At 39.7% G+C, this 27,976-nt stretch overlaps 2 protein-coding genes across 5 annotated transcripts; one reads left to right on the top strand and one right to left on the bottom strand.

Annotated features, from left to right (window-relative positions):
• Nucleotides 1-5,713: 5,713 nt before the first annotated feature.
• BORA (BORA aurora kinase A activator) lies at nucleotides 5,714-22,117 on the bottom strand. Of its 4 annotated transcripts, none has more exons than XM_052705611.1 (12): nucleotides 22,029-22,117; nucleotides 21,313-21,483; nucleotides 20,514-20,620; nucleotides 17,811-17,856; nucleotides 15,919-16,000; nucleotides 13,324-13,386; nucleotides 12,526-12,582; nucleotides 11,175-11,392; nucleotides 9,805-9,958; nucleotides 8,009-8,604; nucleotides 7,671-7,802; nucleotides 5,714-6,144 (listed from the first exon to the last, which is right to left on the bottom strand). In XM_052705611.1, the coding sequence occupies exons 2-12, from the start codon at nucleotides 21,466-21,468 to the stop codon at nucleotides 5,959-5,961; spliced, it is 1,797 nt and encodes a 598-aa protein (XP_052561571.1). In that variant the 5' UTR covers nucleotides 21,469-21,483; nucleotides 22,029-22,117; the 3' UTR covers nucleotides 5,714-5,958. The 4 variants fall into 4 exon arrangements, with proteins under 4 accessions (XP_052561571.1, XP_052561572.1, XP_052561569.1 ...); XM_052705612.1 differs by having other exon boundaries at nucleotides 8,009-8,574; nucleotides 21,974-22,110; XM_052705609.1 differs by having other exon boundaries at nucleotides 21,974-22,106.
• A 216-nt stretch (nucleotides 22,118-22,333) lies between these two features.
• MZT1 (mitotic spindle organizing protein 1) lies at nucleotides 22,334-27,710 on the top strand. The gene is made up of 3 exons (XM_052705655.1): nucleotides 22,334-22,400; nucleotides 26,123-26,268; nucleotides 27,125-27,710. The coding sequence occupies exons 1-3, from the start codon at nucleotides 22,352-22,354 to the stop codon at nucleotides 27,146-27,148; spliced, it is 219 nt and encodes a 72-aa protein (XP_052561615.1). The 5' UTR covers nucleotides 22,334-22,351; the 3' UTR covers nucleotides 27,149-27,710.
• Nucleotides 27,711-27,976: the final 266 nt, after the last annotated feature.

Genomic DNA, 27,976 nt, shown 5'->3' on the forward strand with positions numbered 1-27,976 from the left:
ATCCCCTGGGAAACTGTCTTTAGGGGCATGGGCACAGAACAGAGCTGGCAGCTCTTTAAGGACACCCTTCTGAAAGCACAACGGCTCTCCATCCCCCAGCAGAAGTAGTCAAGCAGGGGAGGCAGATGTCCATCATGGATGTGCAAGGATCTGCAACTTAAACTGAGAGAAAAGAGGGAAATGTAAGAAAGTGGAAGCAGGGTTGTATATCCTGGGAGCAATATAGGGTTGTCCGTGGGTGTAGAGACTGGATTAGGAAAGCCAAGATGCAGATGGAGCTGAACTTGGCGAAGGATGTGAAAGGTAACAAGAAGGGGTTCTACAGGTACATAGGCAGAAGACAGGCCAAGGAGAGTGTTCCCCCTGTGATGAAAGGTAATGAGGAGTTGGCTTCCTCAGACATAGAAAAAGCTGAGGTAATCTATGAGTGCTTTGCCTCTTCATGGGTGGTCAGGCTTCCCATGTCTGCCAGGACCGTGAGCCTCTAGGAGAGGGTGTGGGGAGTGGTTTCTGTCCCACTATAATGGTGCAAAAAGTCCGAATCCACCACAAGAAACTGAATGTATCTAAGTCCATGGGGCCAAATGATATCCATCCTAGGGTTCTGAAAGAGATGGCTGATGTGGATGCCAAGCTGCTCCATCATATTTGAAAAATCATGGATGTCTGGTGAAGTCCCCTGAAAGGGGAGAAGGGCCTCACAAGTGAAAGTAAAAAGGCAAGAAGGCTTCACAGTGACTGAGAATAAAGGGGGTGAAGGGGAATAATTAGAGATAGATTATAGAAGCAAGAATGTAGAGCTTGTTAGAAAATAAGAGATGGCAGACACTAGGTCTGGAACAGTGAGGGGTATAAAGGCCATTAAGATAAGTGTTTGAGAACAGCCCGAGGACATTTGGCAGGGAGGTGATCAGATGTCCACAGGGCAAGAAGAAACCAGTTGGGGGGATGTCCCCCGAAAGGTCAGAAGTTTACAGCAAGATCAGAAGCCTTCGGGAGGAAAAGAACAAATGTTCATCCCACGACCCACTATGCATGTGCAAGAGGGGAGGGTCTGCATGCTAACGAACTGTCAGGGGTGAAATGAGTAAGTATCCAAATTCCAGGAAAACTATTATGTATTAGTTCAGCCTATATCTGTAGCACGATTTTACCAGGTGGTGTGCAAGTTAGGCAGATCATCGCCCTTGCACCCGGTGTCTGCGCAGCACTGAATAAACCATACCTGCTTTGTAATCTTACTTGGGTTACAGTTTGATTCCGCATGTCACCCCGATGACTGGAGAAAGGGAAACATTCCTCCCATTTTTAAGAAAGGGAGAAGGGAACACCCGGGGAACTACAGGCCAGTGAGTCTTACCTCTGTGCTTGGGAAGATCATGCAGCAGATCCTAACAGAAGCTGTGTTAAGGCACATATGAGATAAAGAGGTGATTTGAGACAGCCAGCATGGCTTCACCAAGGGCAGATCATGCCTGACCATCTGGTGGCCATCTGTGACGGAGGGATGGCTTTGGTGGATGGGGGAAAGCTGGTGGATGTCATCCACCTGGACTTCTGCAAAGCTTTTGACATGGTCCCTCACCACATCCTCCTCTCTGTCTGGAGGGCACAGGCCTTATGAAGAGTGGCTGAGGGAGATGGATTTGTTTTGTCTGGAGAAGAGGAGGCTCAGGTGAGACATTATTGCTCTCTACAACTCCCTGAAGGGAGGTTGTGGTGAGGTGGGGGTCAGCCCCTTCTAATGTGTAACTAGAGATAGGACTGGAATGCATGGCCTCAAGGTGCACCAGGGGACGATCAGGTTGGATATTAGGAAGAATTTCTTCTCAGGAGGTCAGGCATTGGAATGGGCTGTCCAGGGAGGTGATGGAGTCACTGTCCCTGGAAGTGTTTAAGGAGAGCAGATGCAGTCTACAGGGACATGGTTTAACAGGCAGTACTGGTGGTACATAGACAGTTGGACTAAATTATCTTGGAGGTCTTTTCCAACCGTAATGATTTTATGATCACTGCTTCCCTCAGACAAACTGCCTTAAATATAGTTGTTTCCATCCTTTTAACTATTACACAGAAATCCACAAGGTAGTGATCCATCTAGCTTGCACTGCCACAGTACTGGCACGCTGGCAGTTTTCCAAAAACCTGAAGTCATGTTAGATCACCTATCTTTGTAGTCATGAGACACATAAGTGCTGCCAGTAGTGAACCAAAGTAATCTTAACATGTACATACCCAGACTCAGTGCAGAACTCCCACCACAGCAACTAAGGAAAGCTCAAGCTATCGAATGTAGTAGCTATCAAATTCTCCAAGTTTATTTCAGTTGAGCTATCCTTCAGAGTACCTGGGATTATATTAGCTTTCCTTCTAGCTTCAACATAGACTTGTTCTACCAATGCCCATTCCTAGCTCATGAGTCAAGAAATTGCAATCCCACATGCTATAGCTTTCCTCCAGGATCTTAACTCATGAGCTGCTGAAGTCAATCACTCTTCAGTAGTTTTCTTAATTAGCTGTCACTTGGCAGTATTCACTCAGTTTCCTGAATGCTGTCATTACAGAGGATTTCAACAAATTTAAAGCCCATCTTGATAAAGACTTCAGAAGGAGACGATTATAACAATTAACTGATTGTAATAGAAAAACAGCACATTACATGACTTGTAATCCCATCACCACTATTCTGAAAGACTGTTCTGGCTATCTTACAAAGAAAGGCTAGTTCCAAGAAACACACAGCATATTGGATCTATAACTGATTCTGCACTTTGGCTGCAGGACCATGTATTATAGTAACTCAAATTAGTTTTAAAATGTACATATTTATGTTAGATGTTAGATCACCTATCTTTGCTTGCCAGCCTCCTTGCCTGACCTCTTTCCACTGTTCCCCAGCACCCCCTTCCCAAACAATGCTGCAGGCTATACCAAAGCACTAAACAAGTGAGCTATTGAAGACAAGTCTTTATTCTGTTTTACTACTCAATTTACAACTATTCATGTTATAAGACTCTTTTTTAAAAGCTATTTAATGTAAACAAGGACTGTTTTGTGCAACATGTGCCGAAGTACGACTACAAACACAGAATGATTTCCATGGTAATCCCTACGGTAGGTTTCTTCCACAAAACGATTATACAAAGCATATTTGCAAGTTTTCATAAAATCTGGATTTCAGACTGAAGTCTGAAACAAGACAGAAGATAACATTTCACTGGGGTAAAGGAATGTCTTATTTCACACATATAACCATTTCTGGTGTTATCTTCCCCTTGCATTTAAGGAAATACTTGGATGTGGTACAATCAAGCATCTTAGGGATTGCTTTTATTTTTGTGTCTGTTTTAATCTGCAGTTACTTTAAAAACCTCTGGTAATAGAACACAGCATTACAAAGAATCACAAGTTTTAATTAAAAGAAAACAAGTCTTAATCATACATACTATACAGTTCATAAATGATTACGATATGGACAGCCCTGCTTCTTACCTATACTCACTATACTATTATTTTTTGGTGATCAGACTTAAAAAAATAAATCCTTTGCACATTCCAAAAATCTACAATTCACCACTCCAACTCATTCTTAAAAATCATCATTAGAAACAGAAAAGACAAGATAAATATTTTTTAAATTGACAATAAGTTGTCTAGTCTTTGAGCTTCAAACCTTATCATCTGAGGCTCATTTCAGATGCCCCATTAAACATGCTAATTTCCCAAATGTCCAAATTAATTTTTATTAAAAAGAAAAAAATCCTCTATAAGTAATCATTCAGTGCAGTTCACCTTTTAGCAGGGCACTGCTTCAAGTTTATCAAGCAGTGCACTCAGGACATTAGGTTCAAGTTATTGCTAGGTACACAGTACTGAAATATTTTATTTTATTTTATTTTTTTTTTTAAACTTCTGTAACAATTTGTGTGTTGTGTTCACTGGTTAGAAACCTGAAGGTTTTTTTTTTTTAATTAGACGTATTGATTATGAAATGTGAGAACTGAAACCAAATACTGTTTAATTGATAGAAGTTTCTCTTTTAAGCGTATTTTTTTCAGCAACTCTTTATGGTAAAATCATCGATCAAAGTTTTTCAGGAATTGCTCCATTCATACAGCGGCTGCACAGAAGTCCCAATTCTAATCCATTGCTTTGTAATGCTATGCAATTCTGTTCATATTGCAAATTTTTAACACGTTTTCCAGTCCCCTTGACATTTAGACATGACCAACTATTTCAGGCTCAGTGTGCCAATAGTGTGCATTTGTCACTTTGAGACAGGCCCTTCTGTGAGCTGCTGCTCAGAATTGGAAGCGTAGTTCCATGCAGCATCCTGGAATTGGTTATCCTTGCTACTAGAAGAAACAAGCACTACTTCAGCTGGAGCAACCACTGGAACATATTCTAAATAATCCACAAAGGTTTACTTCAGAGCTCTACAAATGCAGACATTTCAGTATTTCCCTTACAGTATTTCCCTTTCAATCTCCTTTTCAGTCAGCAGGGCTGGAAGAATGCCATACTTAACAAGAAATTAATTTGAAAATAACCTTTTAAGCAAATATAATCCAATTTAACTAAATCTCATTTGATAATGCAAAAGGAATTCTCAGCTTCCAGACTTCCTCATTCTATTACCGTTGTTCAGTAGTGGCTTTTTTTCCATTGAAGATATCGTGAGATTTTTAAAAACTAATAGTTCTGGCAGAAATTGGCGTACCGAAATTACATGTCAAAATACTTACCTAAATATTTTGGTCATTTCTGCAGCAGACAGTACAATTGGGAAACAAATAAGGGGAAAGTAAAACTACAGTTGTCTACTGCAATACAAGAAAGACATCACCATTCCATTAAGGACATCCTAAGACCACTTAATCTTATGCACCTTCTTTGTTCCTTTGAAAGGATGCTAGGAGCATCAGTTTGGACACAAGTGTTCTTACTAGACATTAGCTAGTCTGGTAATCATCTTCAACATCAGTAGTAATGCAACTCTGAAGTAACACAATCATTTAATTGGAAGTACTGAGTAGTACATCTTAGTTAAGCATTTGGCACAGGTAACGGATGGATGCACACTTTCCTTAATAAGTTGTTTGACTGAAAGGAAGAGATTCTGTTTTCCTGTAAAGGAATTTCTGCCACTTATCCTTTTTCTTGATTTCTGTCAAACCAAGAGAAAGCCTGCTCAAAGAATGGAAAGGATTCTTTAGACACGAAGCTCATCTTATCACTAGAAGCAATTAAGATTTAACTATGGAAAAAAAAAATACATTATTTCCATAATTGTAATGGAGTTTTCATGCAGCTGTTCACAAGGAAAATATGTGAAGGACTAACGGGGCATCATTAAAATCAAAAGCACCCATTTTAAATGGTTTGCAACCTGTTGTAAAACACACATGTTGCTAATGAAAGTCACAGCTGAGTTTCATTTCTTTTTAGATCGAGACTCCAATCCCATTCCTGTTTCCCTAGCCCTACTCCCATCACATTTCCATTTAATCTCTATCTGTGTTCTTGGTACCAAGCCACACAAATCTGCCAAGGAAGAAAGCAATTCAAATCAAGACTAACACTGCTTACTTTCTCTCCCAAAGAGAAACTTCCCTCAGGTCTGTAGGAGTTGTGCACATTTTGCAGCTCCTTCTTAAAGCTGAAGTTATACCCAGACTTTGAAAACAACAAGCCTCTGCAGAGTGGTAACGGGTAGGAAAAAACCTCAATGATTTATTTGTACAGAGTTCAACTTCCTTAATTTTCAAAACAATCACTTAATAGTACCAATAAGTTTTATTAAAAATCCCCCAAAAAATCACATTTGTTAAAAACTCCCCACATATTAACCAACTTATGTTTCCATCAGGAAAAACAAGACAGTTTGTACAATCCAGGCAAATGGGGTCACATATATAAACATTTATTGGATAACACAATTCAAGTTCTCCATCAGAACTACATACCACTCGTGTGAAACCCCTGAATTTGATTTTCATTTTTATGTTTCCAGGTAGAAACGTTACAGCTCGCACTTTGACAAAATACTGCATGATGCATTTTCACTTTATGGAAACAGGACTGCTTCTCTGGAGATTTTGCTCCCAGCAACTGATTGTCTTTGTGGTTTAAAACAGAACACTCCTAAGGTTTATAAGGAAAAAGTTTACTTTAAAACCATTTTCACAAAAAAAATCCCCCCCCCAAAAATCAATATCCAAACTTACTATCTGAAAATGTCAAGTTACAGTTAGTAATGATTGGACTAAACAATACAGTTTGACAGTTGGACTAGATGATCTTATGTGGTCCTTTCCAACATTGTGATTCTACATTCCAAACTCAGTACCTTAGCCTGCCACCTTCTCCATTTTGAGAAGGAGAAAGGAAGATTGTTCTCTCTGGAGAAGTCTTTGAGACATACTGCCAGCAAGAACTTCTTTAGACCACGTGCTGTGAGTGAGCCAGACTGAAGTATTTCAGCCAGTGATTGCCATGTGCTGCTTTGTTTTCTTCCATTCTCTGTGGGTTCTCCGTTTTGAGATTTGAATCAAGCACTTAATGCCATTAAAAATTAATTCTAATTCAAAGTGCAAAGTTGGGCTTAATCAGAATAAAAAAAAAAGTTAAGAGTAGCAATGGGAGAAGCCAGTTGCATGGTACACTGATTCTGTACAGCAGGTTTCACAGAAGAAGTTGATTTTGAAGGATATATTCACACACAATTTATACCCAATAGGATGATTAGGATAAGACCTCAGAGCTAGCAGGTATTTTTAGATTTTTGACTTTAAAAAATTCATCTGTTCTTCCTGTACGGGCACGGTTATCCAAATCTGAGCTGATCAAAATTTAATGTAATTGATCTGTGAGACTCCATCAGTCCACTCTCTACCATGGCAAAGCAGCAGCTATCAGTGCATAGATACAGGCTAAATAGGCTTGAGTTTTATGACTAGTCACTACACTACCACTGGTCTCCCCTTCCATCAAAGACCATAAATCATACCAAGCACTTGACCATGAGCTAAATTCGTAAGACCATAGTTACTAAATATGAGGAGATGATCTTTGCTTTTTCCTGCAAAGAAAACAGCCTTGCTTCCCAGTCTCTGGAAGAACTTCCCACTGATCACAAGAGATCACAAGATTAAGAGCTCGGGAGCATTGCTAGTCTTTTTTTCCTTCTTTATAATAAGAAAGGTGAGCCATTACTTGGCTTGTAAGGCACACATTTAAACACAAGTTTTAAAAACTGGCAATGGAAGAAAAAAAAAAGTAGCAAGAACAGAAGCAAAAGTAAAGGAGACTTCAATGCACAGTGCATCATAAGCCATAAGCAGCCTCACAGCCTACATCTGTGCATATACCTCAGTTTCCTCCATAACTTCTTTTGACTTTGTCATAGAATATGTTAATTTTATTGCCTTGTATTTTATTACAGTATTTGTCCTACTTGTTTTCAACATAGTTCTTGTAATGATGCTATATTACTACGCTGGGGCTTTTGCTGTTCTTCAGGTGTTCTTGTTTTGTTTGGTTGTGTTCCCCCCCTTTTCCCCACACTTAATTCCCTGAGACACTTTTCTCTCAGGCTCCTTGAAACAACAAAGTAAGGAATGGGTGCATTACACGCAAAGGAAATCACTTCTGTATAAGTTAACTCCTACCTTTGTCTTAGGAAGTTGAGGTTTAGTCTGAAGTGTGTTAGTGTTCACATCATTTTCTCTGCAACTGTTTTCAGCTCCCGCAGTATCCATGATGCTGCTCCCACACGTCTGGGTATTATAGCCACTGTCCACCTGAAATCAAGAAGCAGATTTTAAAACTGTACTCCAATTTACCACCAACAAAACCCCACAGATTTTATAACAGATGTAATTTGCATCCGATTAACACAACTTAATCCATACCACCTTCATTTGGTGTGAAAAAAATATGCAAGTGAATGGAAGATGTTTTGAACATTACATTGAGGTCAGTTTTACAGAGAAGCAAACTTTTTTACCTGAATACTACTGTTGTCACACGGAATTGCACTACTTTCTGCAAGAGGTGACATGCACATGCGAGAGTTTTCAATACTGAAAGTAATCCCTGTCATAAAGCTGGTCATTGGTGCACTGCTACTGCCAATTGTTTCTTTTATCCAAGTGTTTTCTGACACTTCAGCTGCATCAGCCATATCTACAGTATTATTTTCCTTCAAGCCTTCTATATCCTGATAGGATGACAACCTTTGATGACAAGCTTCCGAATGATCTGGTGTGATAGACACCGTTGCAACGACGAGATGTGTACCAGGTGCAAAGGCGTCGCCATCTTGCTGACAGAAGTTGATTCCATTTTCCACTTCTGGGAACCGCGCTTCTGCCGGAGAAGCATTTTCCCTGTCCTCATCCTCATCGTGATTTTCAACAGCAAATGGTATTCTAATGACAGAAGTTTGGTACTGGGCAGTTCCTCTACACCCTCCAAGCCTCATTGGAGAACAGTTTTTAATTGGAGAACAACCATCTATATAAGGACTTCTTGTATTTGCAGGTGTCATTCTATTTGAGACAGAAGGAATATCTGGAGAACAAAATGCAAGTTTTCTTTGGTCTGTGAACAGTAAAAAAAAAAAACAAAACAAACCAAAAACAACATTATTGCATCAGATGGACTTACAAGTTACAGTTCTCAAAGCCTTATTCTCCTTACAATAATTATAGACAGCTTTACAGTATTTCACAGAGCACTGCCTCCTTGCTCCAAGGCCATCAAAAACAATCATGATAAAGAAAACTTCTTAAATCCAAGTTTTATCACTGTTTTGTTTCCTGTTGTGTATTTTGCATTTTCAAACAGTGATGCTCTATTCTGTTGACAGTACTGTGTGTGCAGGTTGCTTCTGTGGCTTTTTCAGAATTAATGAATGTAAATGTACATGTTCTACAGGCATGTAAAATAAATTTAAGTAGTAATAAAATTGTCAAGAAAAAAAAAATGAGAAAACACCAATGCAATCCCTATATATAACAAACTATACTGAAATATTACAAGGCTGAAAGCAAAATCATGCATAAACATGGCCTAAGTCTCTCTAAATAATAGATGAAAGATGAGTGGGGCAGATAATAGGGCAGAAGGAAGGAGTGCCATCCAGAGAGACCTCGAGAAACTCAAAAGGTGGGCCCACGTGAACCTAGTGAGGTTCAACAAAGCAAATTGCAAGGTTTTGTGCTTGGGTCAGAGTAATCCCATATGTGCAGACTGGAAGGAGATCTCCTTGAGAGCAGCTTTATGGCATGGGTTGGAACTTGACAATCCTTGAGTTCCCTTCCAACCCATGCCATTCTATGACTGCATGATTTTCTAGAGCAACAATACCAACAGCTGTTGTTTCTTCACTAGAAAAATAATTTTAAATAATCTTGATTGCCACGACTCAATAACTAAAGCTAAACATTTTCCAATTAAAGTGCTTTGGTTTGGGCCAAATAAAAACTGTGACTTGACTTAGTTCAGATTTAAACCCCCCTCTTTACATTAAATCAATCCCTTACATTTTGTTCATTAGGTCTCTATTCCTCTTTTCAAATAATTTTCTTTAGGGAAACGTATCTGCTTACAAAAAATTGTTTCACACAATTAAGGTATTTCACTGCCAGAAAGTAAGTATGCCATACAGAAGGAGACTGCCGGTGTGCCAAGCTGCATGCCTTTCTGACTCTGAACAGAAACAGGTTCCAGAGCAGAACTGCTTTAATAATCAAATTATGTAAATCAAGAAAGAATAATACATATACAAGAAAATCATACCTGACAGCGGTGTATGTCTTATATGAAAAGCAATAGGTGAAAAAGTAGGAGAACCATTACGTGCAGGAGACCCTTCTGGAAATGAGGGACTGGTAATACTTCCCAGACTGTAAGTCCTTGCTCCTCCCTGGATAGGGCTGGATGAAAACTGACCCTTCAATAGCAAAAAAAAAAGTATATCTTCATTATGTAGCCTTAGACTAACATGCATAACAAGCTCTCTAACTTGAAAACTTATTATGGCAGTACTGAGGAAATCTAATCTTATAAGAAGACAATCTGTCTACCATTAGCTTGACTTAGATACTCCAGTTGCACTTTTCACTTTATACCAAATAAATTGTCACATTACATCAACTAAGATAGTTTGTAAATACAGTGGATGTTACTAATGAACAGCCTAAACAGTACTTAATTCTTTGCATAGTCAATTACATCTTACTCGTACCATGATAGATGAAAGCTGACCACTATTTATATTTAACGGAATCAATTTGAATTACTTATTGCACAAGCAGATAAAGTTTTCCTCAAGAAGGAAAAAAAAAAAAGAAAAAAAAGAGAGACCATGCTTAAGACAGTGTGGTGCAAAAAAAATCTCCAAACAGCATAACTGTGTTGTAGGAATACATGACCAGTTTTCTCTAATACAGACTATTTTTGAGCCATACTCTTGTTAGGACTGTGTTTTTCTCCCACACACTTCAATTTCCAAACAGATGAAGCCACACCACCTGAAACAGCTTAGCTGTGCTATGGTTACGTCGGTGTAGGATTCACCTCACTTAATTTAAGAAACAGACATTATGTTTTGTGTTCTAATATTTATCTGTTCACCTGAATTCACTGGTCAATGGAGAGGGGAAAAGAGCATATCTAGCACCGCATTCAGAGACCTATTCATATGACAAGTTATTTCTTCCACCACAAACGTTTATGAGACACAAGGGATGTAATTACATCCCTGCTCATATCAGCTAATATTTTAGACAGTTCACTGATTTAAATAGGTATTTTTTCCATGTAAACGTATTTTATGAACAAGCAGTTCAGTAGTTTATATACCAAATCCTACGTAATTTCCATAGCAGAAGGAAGTTAAAACATAATCCCTTCAACAGAGAATAGCAGCACAGCATCACATCTTTTTTAGAATTAAAAATTAGTTGCATTCTCTCAAAATTGTTGCTCATATAAATTGTTCTGAAAACGTAATTAAAAAACATTGGCCTGATACCTAATCTCCTATAAAGCTTACTACAGAAATATGATTGTCTTGAGTTTGTCAGAAAATAGAATTGGTACAGGCTGCTGTAAAGAGTTTGTGCCAATAAAGTCACCTCCCATCCATCCCCCATCTGGCTACTTACTGAACTAGATGTTTCCAGGGGGCTCCTGCACCGAACTGGAGATATATCTATTGAGCAAAGCACTCCAAGTGGCTGACTACTGCATGGATTATGCAGAGAAGGGGTCAAACATTCAGATATGTTTCCATTTTCTTCCAAAAAAAGCTTTCTTCGGAGTGATGAAGAGCTCAGATTTTCCTGAGACTGATCTGCAAATTCATCAGTTCTAAAATATTCACCTAGAAATGAAGGGAAGGCAGTTGTTTCCAATAAGAATGGAAGAAAAAAAACTTTCCACTATGGAGCATACATTGCAAAAGTAAAACATACAATTCAATTTACCAATACAGCAAGAAATTAAATCTAGGGACCTCTTCCAAATGAAGACTTGTTACCATACAACAAATCCACTGTCTACCATAGTTCCATTTCTGACTATCATCCTTAATGCTTTAACTTAGAAGAATAGGTTGTTATATTGTATAGGTAAGACAAGACTCTTTTTCAAGTCTCTCATGTGCTTTGATGGTCACAGACTCAACCTGAAGTTAAAGCAGTTATAGTTTACAATAGAAAATCGTATTAACAAAAGTCATTCAAGTATCTTGCTCTATTCTAATTGTTCTTTATCTTGTAAGAGAAGTTGTCATGAATTAATAATCTACTCACTGATGGAAGCATTTGTCAAGGTCTAACACTAAAGTTGTTTGTATAGTTCTGTTAAGTTTGTAACACAACCTCAACTTAACTGGCACAATCAGGGTGGTGAACTTCAGTACTGGGAGAGAAGCAAGCAGCCAAACGCCTCTGAACTGCCTATTCACATACACAAACTGTAAGCACAGGGATTTCCTGTCCTCTTTCCTGCCTGAGAATCCAACAGCAATTGCTTGAGATAATAGTTATAACCCATCTGTTAACTTTGGTCTAGTCTCCATCTCTCCTCAGGGATCAGGGCATTTTTGCCACCACGTAATTTCTTGTCACCTCCATGGACATACTGAAAGGCACAGAATTACAGCATAGATTTGCTCAAGGCCAGGCTAGGCGCCTCACTGGCAGCGAGGTGTGCAAAGATAAGTAACCCCTACTTGAACGTGGAAAAAAGTTTTTCTGCTTGGTAACTTTCTTGTATTTGATGTTTTTACTGTATTCCCAATTGACCTCCATATCACTCCAATCTCACCTTTATGCCTACGCTCTAATCTGTGAACTTCCTCAGGTATCCCATGCAATATACGGAACATGACTACTTCTAAAAACCACTTAACATTCCCTTAAAATTCTCATTCATACATTAAGCAAAAACAAGACAGAAACACATCTATTTAGACATCTATAATTAAGTTTAGAAATTGTAACACATACGTACCTAGGATTTTCTCTAAATTAAAATCCACTGGCAAAGACAGTACTGTTTGACAAGCAGCTACAATGAATAAAAACAACAAAATCAGCTTACAGTGAACTTTCAGTAAAACCGAAGAAACAAAAATTTGCTTTTAAATTGCACTGTGATACAGCTATTTAGAAGTTACAGTTGCAATAAGGAAAACTGTTAATTAAGGCTAGGATTCTGATTCGTCAACGCTATACACAGCATATTCAGGCCTAGAGATAAAATAGAGAGCTGCAGCATAGAAGCCTCCAGAGAGAGATGCTTAACTGAAAAAAGAGCTCTGATAAAAGGCAGAATTGAAAATGAACTGGGAGAAAGATCAAAATACCCTGGAGAAAAAACTGCTTATCTAAAATAGCAGAAATCTTAAGACATCTTTTAAACTACTTATTTGGCAGAGAGAATAACCAAGATTCTGTTACTCAAAACAACACATTAAAGACTTCTCAAAACTGTAATTTCCCCATAAGCCCAAAGCTTATATTCAATATTTTTAACTCAGAATATAGCATATATATTTGGACTTGGGAAAAAAATGCATTCTACAGAGGATTTTTTTTTTTTTAAACTTCTGGAAAAAATATACCTATACGACAATTAAATTACTATGGGAAACATAAAAGTCAGTAGTAATATACAGTTCAAGAATAGTTATTTCCACATGAATACTAACAAAAAAAACTGACTCCCCCTTTTCAAATTAAGTAGTCCTAAAAAAGAGGTCATTACACTTCAAAGAAAACCTGCAATCAGACAACACTTTTTACTCACCATTGGTTTTCCCAGGCAAAGTTAGCTGTCTTCCAATTGGAGAAATGTTATTTAGATCTATGGCTGTAAGACAGGTAAGAAATTTAAGCATGAATTACATACAGCTTTGAAACATAGCAGCATTAAGTTAGTGTACTTGATACAGAAGCAGTTGTGTAGTTTGTGTAGTTGGATTAAAGCTTGGGAGAACATAGAAAGGAATGCTTAAGAAAAGTTGGAATTATAGCTGATAACAGAATTCCAGCACCTTTCTAGAAGCTTTGTGAAGGAGCATCAACCTTGCCCAAAACTTTGTCCACTCCTCTACCTTGGATGGGCTGTTTTCATGCAAACACATCTGCAGAAAATCATGTAGTCTGGACTTGAAGACAAAAATGAACAATCTACCACTCCAACCTGTGTATACAGCTAAGAACATTCAAACATTGTTTTACCACTCACTTTCCTAGGTTTAGGATTGTGCTCTATGTCCTTTAATCAGTAATTGGTTACTTGAAAACTCACAATTAAAAATACACCATTCAGAAGTTGTGTAGACTTCACAAAATACCCTAACAGTTTATCCTTAGTCAAAACTTGGAAAAAAAAAATAAGGATTTTCTGTCAAATAGTACTTCATAGCCAACACTTGTCCAGCTTCTCATTTGTTCACAATCTACTGGTTATATCTACATTAACATTAAAACCAAGTAACAGCATAAATTGAATAAGTTTAGTAAAACCTAGAATACTACATACACAAACAGTGAGAAAGCAGAGCACCAAGAGGACAACAGGAATTAACACGTCAAATAAAGCTAGAAAGAAATGGAACTCTGTTCCCATGTATTTATACTGATGGGAAAGCAGATAGAATATGAGAGATGACGGATGACCAGGGGAACCACAGGCCAGTGAATCTCACCTCTGTGCCTTGGGAGGATCATGAAGCAGATCCTAATAGAAGCTGTGTTAAGGCACATACAAGATAAAGAGGTGATCCAAGACAGCCAGCATGGCTTCACCAAGGGCAGATCATGCCTGACCATCTGGTGGCCATCTGTGACAGAGAGATGGCTTTGGTGGATGGAGGAAAGCTGGTGGATGTCATCCACCTGGACTACTGCAAAGCTTTTGACATGGTCCCTCACCACATCCTTCTCTCTAAAATGGAGAGCTGTGGATTTTGAAGGATGGACTGTTCGATGGATGAGGAATTGGCTGGCTGGGCACAGCCAAAGGGTTGTGATCAACGGTTCTGCCAGGGTGGAGGCTGATCACAAGCGGTGTCCCTCAGGGGTCGGTCTTGGGACCAGTGCTCTTCAACATCTTCATCAGTGACGCAGATGATGGCATCAAGTGCACCCTCAGCAAGTTTGTGGATGACACCAAGCTGAGCGGTGCAGTTGATACATTGGAGGGACGGGAAGCCATCCAGAGGGACCTGGACAGGCTGGAGAAAAGGGCCAATGAAAAACAAATGGGATTCAATACGGCCAAGTGCAGGGTGCTGCACTTGGGTCAGGGCAATCCCAGGTATTTATACAAGCTGGGGAAGATCTCCTTGAGAGCAGCCCTGCAAAGAAAGACTTGTGGGTCCTGGTGGACGAGAAGCTGCAGGAACCAGCAGTGTGAGCTTGCAGCCCAGAAGGCCATCTGTGTTGTGGGATGCATTAAAAAAGGGGTGGCCAGCAGAGAGAGGGAGGTGATTGTCTTCCCCCCCCCCACTCAGCTCATGTGAGGCACCATCTACAGTATTGCATCCAGGCCTGGGGCCCCCACTACAGGAAGGACGTGGAGCTCTTGGAGCAGGTCCAGAGGAGGGCCACTAAGATGATCAGAGGGCTGGAGCACCTCTCCTATGAGAAAGGTTGAGGGAACTGGGCTTGTTTAGCTTGGAGAATAGAAGGCTCTGGGGAGACCTCATTGTAGCCTTCCAGTACTTGAAGGGAGCATATAAACAGGAAGGGGTATAGCTGTTCACAAGGGTGGACAGTGATAGGACAAGGGAGAATGGTTTAAACTGAGGTAGGGGAGATTTTGGTTAGATATTAGGAGGAGGTCCTTCACATAGAGGGTGGTGACACACTGGAACAGGTTGCCCAAGGAGGTTGTTGATACCCCATCCATGGAGGTGTTCAAGGCCAGGCCGGATGTGGCTCTGGGCAGCCTGGTCTGGTGGTTGGCAATCCTGCACATAGCAGGGGGATTGAAACTCGATGATCATTATGTTCCTTTTCAACCCAGGCCATTCTATCATTACATGCAGATACTGGAGATAAAAAAAAAAAATAAAAAATGAGACAGAAGAGCTGTCTATTCTCAATATTGTCTCAGCAACATGTCTGTCTGAAGCTGGCTGAAGAAGGGTTAGGACAGGAAACAAAGCATTAAGAAGACGATCTCAAAAAGCAAAACTGAAGAAAACAAGTGGGATTCTGGATTAATAAATGATATTCAAAATAATAAAGCACTTGGAGAGGACTGCTAGAAATCCCATCAGTTGTGTCATCTCTCAGCAGTGCTTTTGGAAATTTAAACTGAGATTGGAGAAAAAAAAAAAATAATAATTATTCCCAATGCTGGACTTTGAGCAGACAGATGAAAGCTACTTACATTTTGTTGAATTGAACTGTGAAACTTGCTTGCCTTCATGTTCAGTCCAAGGAGAAGGAACTATGAGACTCTTTGTGAAAAACTAGATCAGAAAAAACATAGTAACATTTTTAAGAATTATGAACTCTAAACTTACATTTAGATTAGTATTTTGAATAAGAAAAAAATAAGGCATATCTTTTACTACTCACAAACCTATACTTATGAATTTTAACTCTGCCCTCCCCAAAACCCATAAGACAGTTTTCTCTTATATCTGAAATAATTTCATTATTTCAGGTCTATAAAGATTTGTATAATCAATGAATATAAAGATGTTATAATCATTAAATAAACACAAGAGTTTGGCTAATCAGGTTACAATAACAAACAGAAAATAGATAGAAAGTTTACCCACATCCTGGACTCACTGCAGAACTCCAGAGGAGGGAATCTCCAGAAGAGATCCTTCCCCCCTGGTGGTCAGCTCTTAAATGGGTCTAGGAGAGGTGGAGCCTGGCTCCACCCCTTCCAGCAGCACAGCTGAATTGCCTTCATTGCTTCCCTCAGGTGATCAATCAGAGGTTCAGGTTTTTTCAGCAGTTCCCATACAAGGTTAAAGAACAAGGATTTAAAAAAAAACCAAAAAAACAACAACTCATGTTCTGTAAGGCATATACTGCCTCAGAACTCTCAGGCCTGCAGAATGAAACTGTACAGAAGTTTCATTTAATACTAATTACTCATCCAAAAATGCAAATGATCTCTATGGTACTTACTGCATACTACCACCCTTGCAGAGTAATTTAGCATAGTTCTTCTCAAATTCCAGTTTGACAAATTTTGTCCTTTAATAACTAGACTATTTTGAAGAAGTACTGAAAGGATTCTGCATTAACAACAGACAAAGAGGATGACCAAGGCTTTTTGGCAATATTTTAAATGCGCTTGGATAAACCAGCTAACAGTGAAATATGTATCAGCACTGTCCTTCAGAGTTTGGGTTTATTTGTTTTTATTTGTTTATTTATTTATTTTTCAAACTAGAAACCATACCTGCTGTCACAGCTACAACACAGAATGCTCAGATGTTGAAGACATGAGCACTACTATACAGCTTCAAGAAACACATGGCAAGTTCTGTTCTCACAACAGAAGCTAATCTTAAGCAAGAAAACTGAGCTTGAAAGATGCAGCTAGCTACCCAAGCTATGAAGGTTATCCATCAGAGACAGGGCTGCAGGCTGTTCTTGTGCCTTACAATGAATCCTTTTAAAATGCAGATTTAAAGCAGTCGAGTAGGTTAGGAAATACTGCTTCTCAAAAGAGGGGTCAGACGCTGGAATGGGCTACACAGGGAGGTGGTGGAGTCACTGACCCTGCAGGTGTTCAAGGAATGTTTAAGATGTTGTAGTGAGGGACATGGTTTAGTGAGAATTATTGGTGATAAGTGGACAGTTTCACTGAATGATCTTGGAGGTCTTTTCCAAACTTGGTGACTCTATGATTCTGTGAGTATCTTAGACATAAGCCAACTACAAAGCATCTTTACAGAATCATAAAACAGACAGAAAAAATCACCAAGCTTCTGCTACACATTTTTTTTTTTTTTTAAAGCAGGAAAAGAATCATAAACTACCCAACATTAATAATTCCTGGAGGGAAACCAACACAAAAGATAGAAAATATACTATGTTCACCTAAAGGCATGTAAAAGACAACAAAAAACAAAAGAGCATTCCAACTATATTGCTGCAAGGGATAGGATGCAAAAATTACTTTCTTACCACTCAGGAAAACACTGTAGGCCTGTGGATTTTGAAGTTCTGTAATCAACTTTTTTTTTTTTTTTTTTTTTAAAAGCAAATAGCTAAAACAAACCAGCGATTTTTAAGCACAGAAAGCTTTATTACCTCCTCAATGGCTTTCTGCCTCCTCTCTTCTGTCTCCTTATCAATTCTAAGGAAAAACACCAACAAAAAACTAATTAAGTTACCGAAAATCACAATTGGGAAAAAAAATAATGAAGTTCAGCCATGTCTGTAGACTGAAAGGTGCTTACAGTGAGAGCGGGGCTGGTCTCTTCTCACTGGTGATAGATGAGGGGGAATGGCCTCAAGTTGTGCCAGAGTAAGTTTAGGTTGGATATCAGGAAACACTTCTTTACAGAAAGGGTTGTGAAGCACTGGAATTGGCTCCCCAGGGAGGTGGTTGAGTCACCATCCCTGGATGTGTTTAAAAACTGTTTGGATGTGGTGCTCAGGGACATGATTTAGCAGAGGGTTGTTAGAGTGAGGGTGGTATGGTTAGGTTGTGGTTGGACTCGATGACCTTTAAGGTCTTTTCCAACCTGAGCAACTCTATGATTCCATGATTTGAGAAAAACATGATAAACAAAATTTAACCCCATCTTAAAATATTTCACAGTTAAAGCAATGAATTCATATCATACACTTAGAAACAGACAAGCACTTTTCAGTTACTTCAGTGATTTTGAAAAAGATGTATACAATTCCTAAGTACAGATTCACTGCCCTATTTACTCCTTGCACTAGCAAGCTTTTTATTAGAACAAAAAGTCAATAATAATTGATTTTTCAAAATAATCCATCTAGTTATGTTCAGGTTCAGATGAATACCTTTTACTGCTGAGGTTACCATGAAAGTAGGCTTACAAAATCAGAAGAATTTAAGATGTTTGCATCCTGAAGTTCCCAAGACAGCCTATTTTCCCAGCAGAGTTCCCCCTTTCAAATGACTGCACTGCCATATTTTCTTCAGCTCAAGAACAAAACATTATGTTTCAATTTGAATCAGCTAACACATTCCCTTGAACACTTTTGCAAAAAATAACAAATGAAAGTCCGAATTACATAATAACTTTTCTTTAGAAAAAGAATTGTATTTACATCAGCCATCTCCAAACGATGTGTTACGTTCTACATTTCTACTTCCTTTAACTGTCACAATCAAATCTTACTTCTAGGGTATTTTTTAATAAGCTTCAAAAAGATTACAATGAACATTCGTCATCTTAGGAAGATTAATCACATAATACTTTCATGCATAATTATATCCCTGAGTATATCACTTTAGAAATCAGTCAGATAACAGACATTATTTGCCATACAAACATGCACAGGGGTACCTGTACATAAAATTTCTCATAGCCCTCCTTGATGGGAATCGGACTTTGAGCAGATGTGCAATACTCTGAAATGCTATTTTCAGTTACGTTGGATGATGCTGAAGACACTGTAACAGTTCAGTGAAGACACTTGCCCCAAATTTCACTATCATACTAAAAGAACACGCATACAATCACTGTTTTTGCAGAGTAGATCATGATTAGTAAGTGTCTCTACAAGCCTGATTCCAAAAGAGAAACAGTAAAACCAACAGTGCAGTAGGCATACAGCATGGATGGCCAGTTCATGAAAACAGTAATATTGCAGAAATCTAATTCTACACATGATGCACGTTCAGATTTTGCAAAGCACTCTGAAGCTTTCACACTGCTGCTACCCAATGTTTCTATTACATAATGGAGAATTAACTGTTGAAAACATTCACCAAATTCCTTATGCTTGTGATAATTTGCAATTGTTGACAAGCGTTATTAAAATTAAGCATACAGTCTGTGCAACATAACACAGGTTTCAAGAAGTCAGTTCTTTCATCTGGCAGGTGTAATGCCAAGAGCTGTATTTATGACACTCTTTAGTTTCCATAAAGCAGTGTTTATGCTGTGTACATTGAGTTGCCGTACAGTTTTATATGCTTAGACCTCTATGCAATCAATCACGTACTCAGAAACAACCTCCTTTGTCTGTACAACACTGCAATAGGCAGCCACGGCCACACCACATCTAGACAGACTGAAAAACATTGCAGCAAGCATGAAGCAATGGGACGGACTGAAAGGACCCACTGAGACAACATGTTTATGTTTACTGGCCACAGCACTAATCATCACTTGAACTGCCACATAAGCCACGTTAGTGTCAAATACAATCCCTCAGCAGGATCCGTGACTACTAGCAAGCCTGTTTTACTTCAGTCATTCGTTGTACCCACAGGAAAACTCAAAGAAAGGAAAGTTGAGATAAAGATCCCCAAATTACTTTACGCAACTACTAGTCTTCTCCTCAAAGAGAGCAAGATTATTGGTCTTTCCTCCCTCACATTAATTCCAGTCTGTACCTTTCAAATAGTACTGCCTTCGCCAGCTCTATCATTCTGCAGGAGTCCCAAAAACACTTAGGCTTCGTAGGTTCCAAAACTGTACACTCCAAGAAGATAAAGAGCGTTGTGACAAGAAGCAGGAGAGAGAGCCAGACAACATTCATTGGCAAGGCATTTTTCTTGCTTCTGCTGACTGCTGTATCTGGCTATCCTCCAAACTGCAATCAGAGAGGATCGGCAGTTCTTAAGATTTAAAAACAGCAACCCAAGTGGCCGCATCTGAATATTATATTCACATCAGGAACAAGAAAATGTATGTTGAAAAGCTGGAATGAAAGGTTTTTAACGACGTGAGAAATATAACTAAAGCAAATGAACAGTGTTCTGCTATTCAAGCTAAGTTAACAGCATAAAAACAGATGGTAAGTTACCTAGCGTGACTCAAATACATTGCTTGGCGTCGGATATCTTCTGAGTCAATTTCCACAGGATTTATTAAAGCAAGCTGATCAATAGACCATCTAAATTTTCCTGGTGTCTAAAAAAAACAAATGCACATATGAATACTTGCTAATCTAAAAATATTTTTTTAAAAGGGAAGCTAAAATCAGGCTTTCTTGTCTTGATGGTGGAATTAAAATAATTATGAGATAATATTAAGTGAAAGACTACTAAGAATTACTAACCGAGGTGTCATGTTATTCCCCCTGCATTTCTGAGGACAGGCCCACTAAAGATCTGAAGCATGGGATAAAGTTTAGTTGCTTCTCGATAGACACAATGAAAATTGTGGCTCCCTGAAAGCACTTCAATCATCATCCAAGCCAGGATAGTATAGCAACCTTCCTTTTACTTTACATTTCATGGGAGACACAGGACAGCCTATAAGCAGGCCACAGAGACTCACTTTGAGGCACTGTCAGTCATAGTTCATAAAATCCAGTTTGGGAATAAAGCAGTGTAATTCATTTATGTAACACTTCAGTACAAAATACTGAGCAAGTAGCATTTAGAAAAACAGCCTAGCAAAACACTCTTTCTAGTTTCATTATCAAGAAGGTGGGAAGACCAAATTACAGTATTAGCATTAAATGAAGCATACTGAGGTAACTGAAAGAACCAGAAAAACACCTCAAGTTCTTTGGGTTAGTACACTCTACATCAAATAAATGCACTGTGTTACATGCTTCGAAGTATTAGCACTGCATATAAGGGAAGATGAGATCTTACAGATGAAGATTTTGTTGATTTGAAGACGGAAGGACTGGAGACAATCTGCTCCTGAAGGGTGCAATAATCATTGGGACTTTCGAAAGGATTCAGGACTGTGACCCGCCCAGGAGTTTCGGGGCTGATCTGCATTTGGGCTTCTTCCGTATCGCCCATAGCAGCGCGCTGTTCCTGGGGAAAAGAGGGAAACGAGAGGGGAGGAAATCATCATTCTGACTCGTCAGGGTCATCCTAAGCATTTCAGCAGATGACCGATCACTCAGAGGAGACAGAAAACTCATAACGGCAAAGCAGACTTTTGGCTTGGGCGAGTGAGAAGCCCATAAACGAGGCTGGCACAAAGACAAAACTTAAAAAATAAAGCCAAAGGAAACACGACACTGAAAACGCGATTGGAACAGAAACGGGCAGGGAGTAAACCAATCGCTTTCCTGCCGTCAGCTCGCGTACCGAACGGCGGCACTGTGGGGCCTCAGAGGCGAGCAGCTGTCAGCAGCAGCCGGGGTCGCTGCCCCGCAGCGATAAGGCCCCACACTCCTCGCAGACCAAGCAGCGCACACAGCGGGGAGCGAAGGACCGGAGCCGCGTGTCGACGGGACAGCCGCACCAACGGCCGCCCCCCGCTCCTCAGGCCCGGCCAGCCCGTTCGAGGCCCCGCTACCTGCATCAACACCGCACCGCCGCTACCGAGCCGCCGTCGCGACGCTCGCTCATACCCGACTCCAATCTAAACCGCCCGCCTCCGCCGCGCCGGGCGGCTCTTTAACCACTCCCGCCCCTTCCCGGATTCTGCCCAATCAACGCGCGTCGCGGCCGCCGCCGAGCCAATCGTAGGTTCCCCTCCGCTCACAAACGGACCAATCGCTCGGAGAGCCGCTGCACAAATTCGAACGTAAGCCCGCCTCTCCCCTTCCTGCTGCCGAGGGGGAGGGTTCCGTTTGGGGGGTGTCACGTGGTGGTGGGGAGCGGGAGCGTCCGAATGACGCGGGGTCGAGGGTGGGGGGGGGGGGGGGGGTCTGCTTCCGGGTAGGCGGTCGCCATGGCGAGCAATGCCGCCAGCCTCAACGCCGTGCGGGAGACCATGGACGGTGCGCGCTTGCGGCTGGGAGGGGGTCTGCCCTATCGCTTCGTTGCTCGAGGCGGGCGGGGTTGTGGGTGCGGCCCTTTCCGTTGTGCCGGTGCTTTTGGGTCTCGTGATGCTTCTCGGTTTGCTGCTGAGCGCTTAATAAGGCATAGCGGTTTGTAGATATGTGGGGTTGATTTTAGTAGCTTGCTCGAAGTTGGCAGAGTGAGTTGCGTTATGTGGCCCAGGCTGGGAATTTGGTGGAGGGGGGCAAACCTGTGGGGCTGTAGCAGCTGTGCTTCTGTCTGGGGGCTGTCCCTGTCTGCAGCATAGAGCAGCACTGGGGCTTCTTTGTTGACCTGTTAGCTCAGTGAACGGGCCTATTGCTGAGAGCTCTGCTTAGTCTGTGTCTCTCCTTTGAGGAAGGGTGGTAGTGAAGAACTGTAGAATTGTTTCAGTTGGAAAGGGCCTTTAAATGTCATTTGGTCCAACTTCCCTACAGTAAACAGGGACACCTACAGCTCCATCAGGTTATTCAGAGCTTTATCCTGTCTAACCTTGAATGTCTCAGGGGTGGAGTGTCTGCTGCCTGTCAGAGCAACTTTTATCATAAAATCCACAGAGTGGCCTGGGTTGAAAAGGACCACAGAGATCATCGAGTTTCAACCCCTGCTATGTGCAGGGTCACCAACCACCAGACCAGGCTGCCCAGAGCCACATCCAGCCCAGCCTTGAGTGCCTCCAGGGATGGGGCATCCACAGCCTCCTTGGGCAACCTGTTACAGTGCGTCACTGCCCTCTGAATTAAAAGCTTCCTCCTGATATCTAACCTAAACCTCTCCTGCCTCAGTTTAAAACCAAATCTCCCATCTTTTAGCTTGAAACCATTTTTCCTTTTCCTCTCTCAACAGACCTTGCTAACGGGTCTGTCCCCTTCGTACAGGCTTCTTTTAGGTACTAACAAGCTGCTATCATGTCTCCCTGAGCCTTCTCTTCTCCAGGCTGAACAGCCCCAGTTCTTTCAGTCTTTAAGAAGCTCTGAGGAGAGCAGTTGCTACTACAGAATTTGAGTAGATCCTGATAAAGAAAACTGAGGTTCTTGTGGGTTAAACAGTGTGGCAGAATGGTACTGCAAATGTTGGCAAATTTCTAAATTTCTGAGATGTGGGAAATATAGTCAGGATGTCTAAAGAGCAATTGTTCACTTTCTCCCCCAAGCTAACTATAGGTAATTGAGGACAGCAGGTATGGGAGATGATGTATTTCAATTGTGTCTTCAGTAAGTATGAAATGAATGCTAAAAGCTTACATGGGTTTCAGACTGAGTGGAAAGTTGATGAGAAGTCCCTTGAGTTGAGTATGGAGACTTATTTTAGAAATGCTCTAATGAGGGTCTGGAGACACTAGAGGCATGTATTCACTTGTATTGCTTAATATTTGCTGTCTTCTTACATCCTTACCTTGTATTCTAGCTATGACTGTATTCTTTATCTAAGACCTTTTGTAGCCTTTGACCCAGTATTTTCATCAAGCAGCTGCTTTTGGAGGCAAGGCAGGCCAGTTAAGGCTGTGTTGGTGCTCCTGTGTGCCTGAAGAGAGATTTGTTTGGGAAGGACGGTGATACTAAGCTTTATAACTGTAGTTTTATAACTGCCCTTTTTCCATTTCTGCAGGATGGCAGGGAAGAGCATGCAGAATTAAAGGCTAAAGAAGGCTTTAAGAACTTCAGTGAAAAGTGTGCTAGCTTTCAGATTTTGGAACCCATGCTTCCTTTGTAACAATATGTATATTTAGGATGCACTCTCATAACTTAATCTACTGAGGTCAGGTAATTTTTTTGGAAGTAAAATTTCCATTTACCTAAACAAAAAAATACACTTGATGCTTAAAGATTTGGCTTAAAGGAGTCCTCATCCTTTTGCAATATTTAGTAAATTGCTTAGGGTCCTTTCTGCTGTTCAAAATATTTTTTGAAATTTTTATTGGACAAATGTGCTTATAAGCACTTTCTTTTTGTGAAGTAAAAGAAAGTTTAAAAGGCTGATGGCTATGTTATGTAATTAGCTTTTCCTTGAATAAGACTCATCATGAAGAGGAAAAAAAAAATAGACTTGTGACAAGGTTTTTCAGACTCCTAGAATAGAACAGGGAAGCTGTGCTGCAACTTGTTTTATTGTTGCATATGAAATGCACATAAAGGAAGCAAATGGGTTGGTAGAAGTAGTTTTAAAAAAAAAAACCACAAACAACAAATGTTAGGCAAGTGAAACATTTGATTTAGAATATCATATATACACATTTAGTCGTAATTCTCTGCAGAATTGTTAAGAGCTCAAATTTTTCTTAGAGAAGCTTTTGCATCTCAACCAAAGATGGCTCAACACTTAGATACTGGCGGAGACCAGTGAGAGCTACTCTTTCTGGCATAAGAAACTTGAGCTTATCATTTTTCACATGTACTTCTCTGCCTTCAGATATGTATCAGGCTTAGTGAATTTTATAATGAACTTTTAAATGAGTAGAAAAAATAACAGTTCTTTGTTTCTGGAAAGACTAAATAGTCTTTAACACTTTTGGAGCAGTTAATGTTCAATTGCATTTTATTACAAATGCATCAATTTGTTGTTGCTGTATGTGAGTGTTGGTCTTCCAAAAGGGCAGGGTGTGCAGTGTAATGGACCATGTGGAGTAGTTTACCTTCGAGGTAATGGAAGTCAAATACTGTGTTGTGGTGGGGGCAGCTTTCTTTGTGTCTTGTAGCTAGTACTGTGGTCTGGCAGACTGCTTTCCTCTCTTAAGTGTATTCTTAATCAAATCTGCTTATGGGGCTTGATGAGTATTGATGTACTTATGTGGAAGTCAGTGTTTATTTTTTTATTTAACACAATATCTGGCTTTTCCCTGTGAATTCCACGGGATGGAGTGGATGTGTTAGGCCTTCAGTGGCTTGGCCTGGGTAAATGCAACTCTGAGGCCATGCTACAGTGTTTGGTATACTGGCATAGGATATTTCCAGAGCTGTCAAGTGGACAGTAGTCACCATATTGATTTCATGTGGTAAGGATGACCTGCTTCTTTCCCCTAATTTGGGGCTGTAAATAAATGAAGTCTTAGCTTCATGGTAGTGAGTACTGTAGCATAAACAAAGTAGTGACAAGGTGTGGTGTTGTGCATATAATGAAAACTGTAAGGGTACCAGGTAAATGGGGCCTTCCAAGAGGCTTTGGAAGAGGGAGACTTGTTTCAATGCAAAACTGACTGTGATCTCCTTCAACAAAAAGTTTCATACTGACACGTGATCATGTCATCCTTCACAACAAACACAATTCAAATACTTTTACTTATATTCAGCCTGCTGGTAATGTTAGACATAAAGGTAGGTGTAGCTATAGGAGGAAAGGGCTATAAAGCTGAAAACAACTGTCAAAGCTTCTAGTCCATTTAAGTAGGACTTTCAGTAATTGTTTGGAGTTCAAAAGCAGCTATTCTTATAGCCATCTTTCAGATAATCAGCAAGCATTTTAATAACTGATTTTTTTTTACTCACTGTTTTCTGCATTAGAAGAACATTATATTGAAGTCATTCAGAACCTGTGGCTTCTACCTTTTACATTGGAAAACCAAAGATAAATACTATTGAGATTCCATGACTGCCACTTCCACGCTCTACAGGAGAAATTCAGTTTTGATGAATAACTGTTCTGATCACTGTAGGGACTAACTCGCTTTTTTTTTTTCCTCTTGCAGTCCTGTTTGAGATTTCAAGAATATTGAACACTGGGTTGGATATGGAGACCCTGTCTATTTGTGTGCGGCTTTGTGAACAAGGCATCAACCCAGAAGCACTGTCTTCTGTCATTAAAGAACTGCGTAAGGCTACAGAAGCTCTAAAGGTGATGCTGTTGCCTAAAAAGCACACGCTTTTAAGAGAATCGGATCCATTCTTCAGTTTGCTATACTTCAATTTCTAAGTTTTCCTTTAAAGTAAAAAAAAATAAAATAATATATATACAAATTTATCTTCTGGATGCTTTCAGCCACTGTTTGCCCCTTTATCTGCATCATATCCTGACTGCATTGCGGCTTTCTTCTTCAGCCTGTATCAGCTCCTTATACAGCCTCAGGCCTCATAGTGTGCAGCAATACTTGTAAACAAGTTCATGAAGCTGTTGTACCTAACGTAGTCTCCACGCATTGCTGTAACCTCATTAGCCTGTGCTTTACATCTTTCAAAAGATAGATTACAGCATTTCATGGTGTGTGCATCATAAATACCAAACTACAAAAAGCCATGTATAACTTTGGTTAATAGGGAAGATAACTATAGTTAAAAAATCCTCATCTGCCCTTTAAAGAATGCCTACCTAAACATTATGGTTCCTTTTCCATGGTATCTTATGTTGTTTATATGCCTGTTTTTGAACACTATGTTCTGATTCTTAGAGAACTCAACTTTTAGATTTGACTAGATGGATACTACTCAGGGCTTTTTTTCCCCCATTATTTTTCAGTTTTTTGACTATTTCTCTCCTACACTTGTGCATATTTTATATTTGCTTACATGTTTAATGTGTGTATATACACAATTGTGCATATACATGATTGAGGGGTGTTCTATTTCTTTTCTGTTGTAGTTGTCTTATTATTTGTGTTGCTTCCATTTTCCCTTTTTATCTCATAACTGGCTTCAAATCTGCAACATAAATGATGTCTGTTTTTGCTGACTAAATATGTTTGGTTTTTTTCTAGGCTGCTGAAAATATGACAAGCTGATGTGGTAGAAATCTTTGTAAGAAGAATTCGAAGTTGTAGAGTTAATAAAGGATTGGAACACTGGGCACTGCTCAGAAATACAAAGTGAAATTATATCCGAAGGTTTCAGAATATCTCTGCAAGTGATCTTGAAAAAAGCAATGTATGGGAGAGCTTAAAGTTTGGTTTTCTTAAATAGGCCCACCACTCAAGATTTTCTTAAATCTTACCACACTTGAATACTTAGTTATTTTTATGAGCTGGGAGTGAACTTACTGCAATTGCTTTTCTTCAGCATCCAAGATTTTTAAACAGTGTCAGAGATCGATTCGCTTGTTGAAATTACTAGTATTTAACAGTGAATGTTGTTATCATGAATGTAGCTTGCTAATGCATCCTTTAGAAGTGTGTTCTGTTTGTTCCTATTGAATTGGTGTGGAAATGAGTGGATGCTTTTATCTATGGGAAAGATAGGAAAAAAGCCCCTATTGACTTGATTTTAATTACAGTACAGATGATGACTTAAGTCATTTAAGTCACATTCTGAAAGTAAGAAATAAAGCACTTTTGATTATAAAGATAATGATTTGTCCTTCTAATTCTGTTGGCAAAAGTGTTTTTAACTTGTATTAGAAAGGAATTTTGGTATAAGCAGTGATGTATGTAAGTTTGAAATTGAGGTAACATGGAATATCAAATGCTATTTGTTTACTTATGTTCTGAACACTCAAGCTGAAAATATTAAGCATATATTGTTACTTCCTAGTAATTACAAGCATTACAAGAAGGGACAGATCTAGTTGTGAATGTTACACAGTCATTTGGCGTAGGAGTGTCTTCTCATTCAGC

This window comes from Tympanuchus pallidicinctus, unplaced genomic scaffold (assembly GCF_026119805.1).
Source record: "Tympanuchus pallidicinctus isolate F22 unplaced genomic scaffold, pur_lepc_1.0 scaffold6, whole genome shotgun sequence".
Lineage (NCBI taxonomy): Eukaryota > Metazoa > Chordata > Aves > Galliformes > Phasianidae > Tympanuchus > Tympanuchus pallidicinctus.

Excerpts from the sequence above, each read along its gene's own strand:
- BORA (XM_052705609.1), bottom strand. Across the intron at positions 16,001-17,810 it reads GGCAGAAAGCCATTGAGGAG|TTTTTCACAAAGAGTCTCAT; the intron begins GTAATAAAGCTT and ends TTTCTGATCTAG. Across the intron at positions 9,959-11,174 it reads CCCTGGAAACATCTAGTTCA|GGTCAGTTTTCATCCAGCCC; the intron begins GTAAGTAGCCAG and ends TTGCTATTGAAG.
- MZT1 (XM_052705655.1), top strand. The coding sequence starts at position 22,352 with ATGGCGAGCAATGCCGCCAGCCTCAACGCCGTGCGGGAGACCATGGAC. Across the intron at positions 22,401-26,122 it reads CGTGCGGGAGACCATGGACG|TCCTGTTTGAGATTTCAAGA; the intron begins GTGCGCGCTTGC and ends TTCCTCTTGCAG. Across the intron at positions 26,269-27,124 it reads AGGCTACAGAAGCTCTAAAG|GCTGCTGAAAATATGACAAG; the intron begins GTGATGCTGTTG and ends GTTTTTTTCTAG.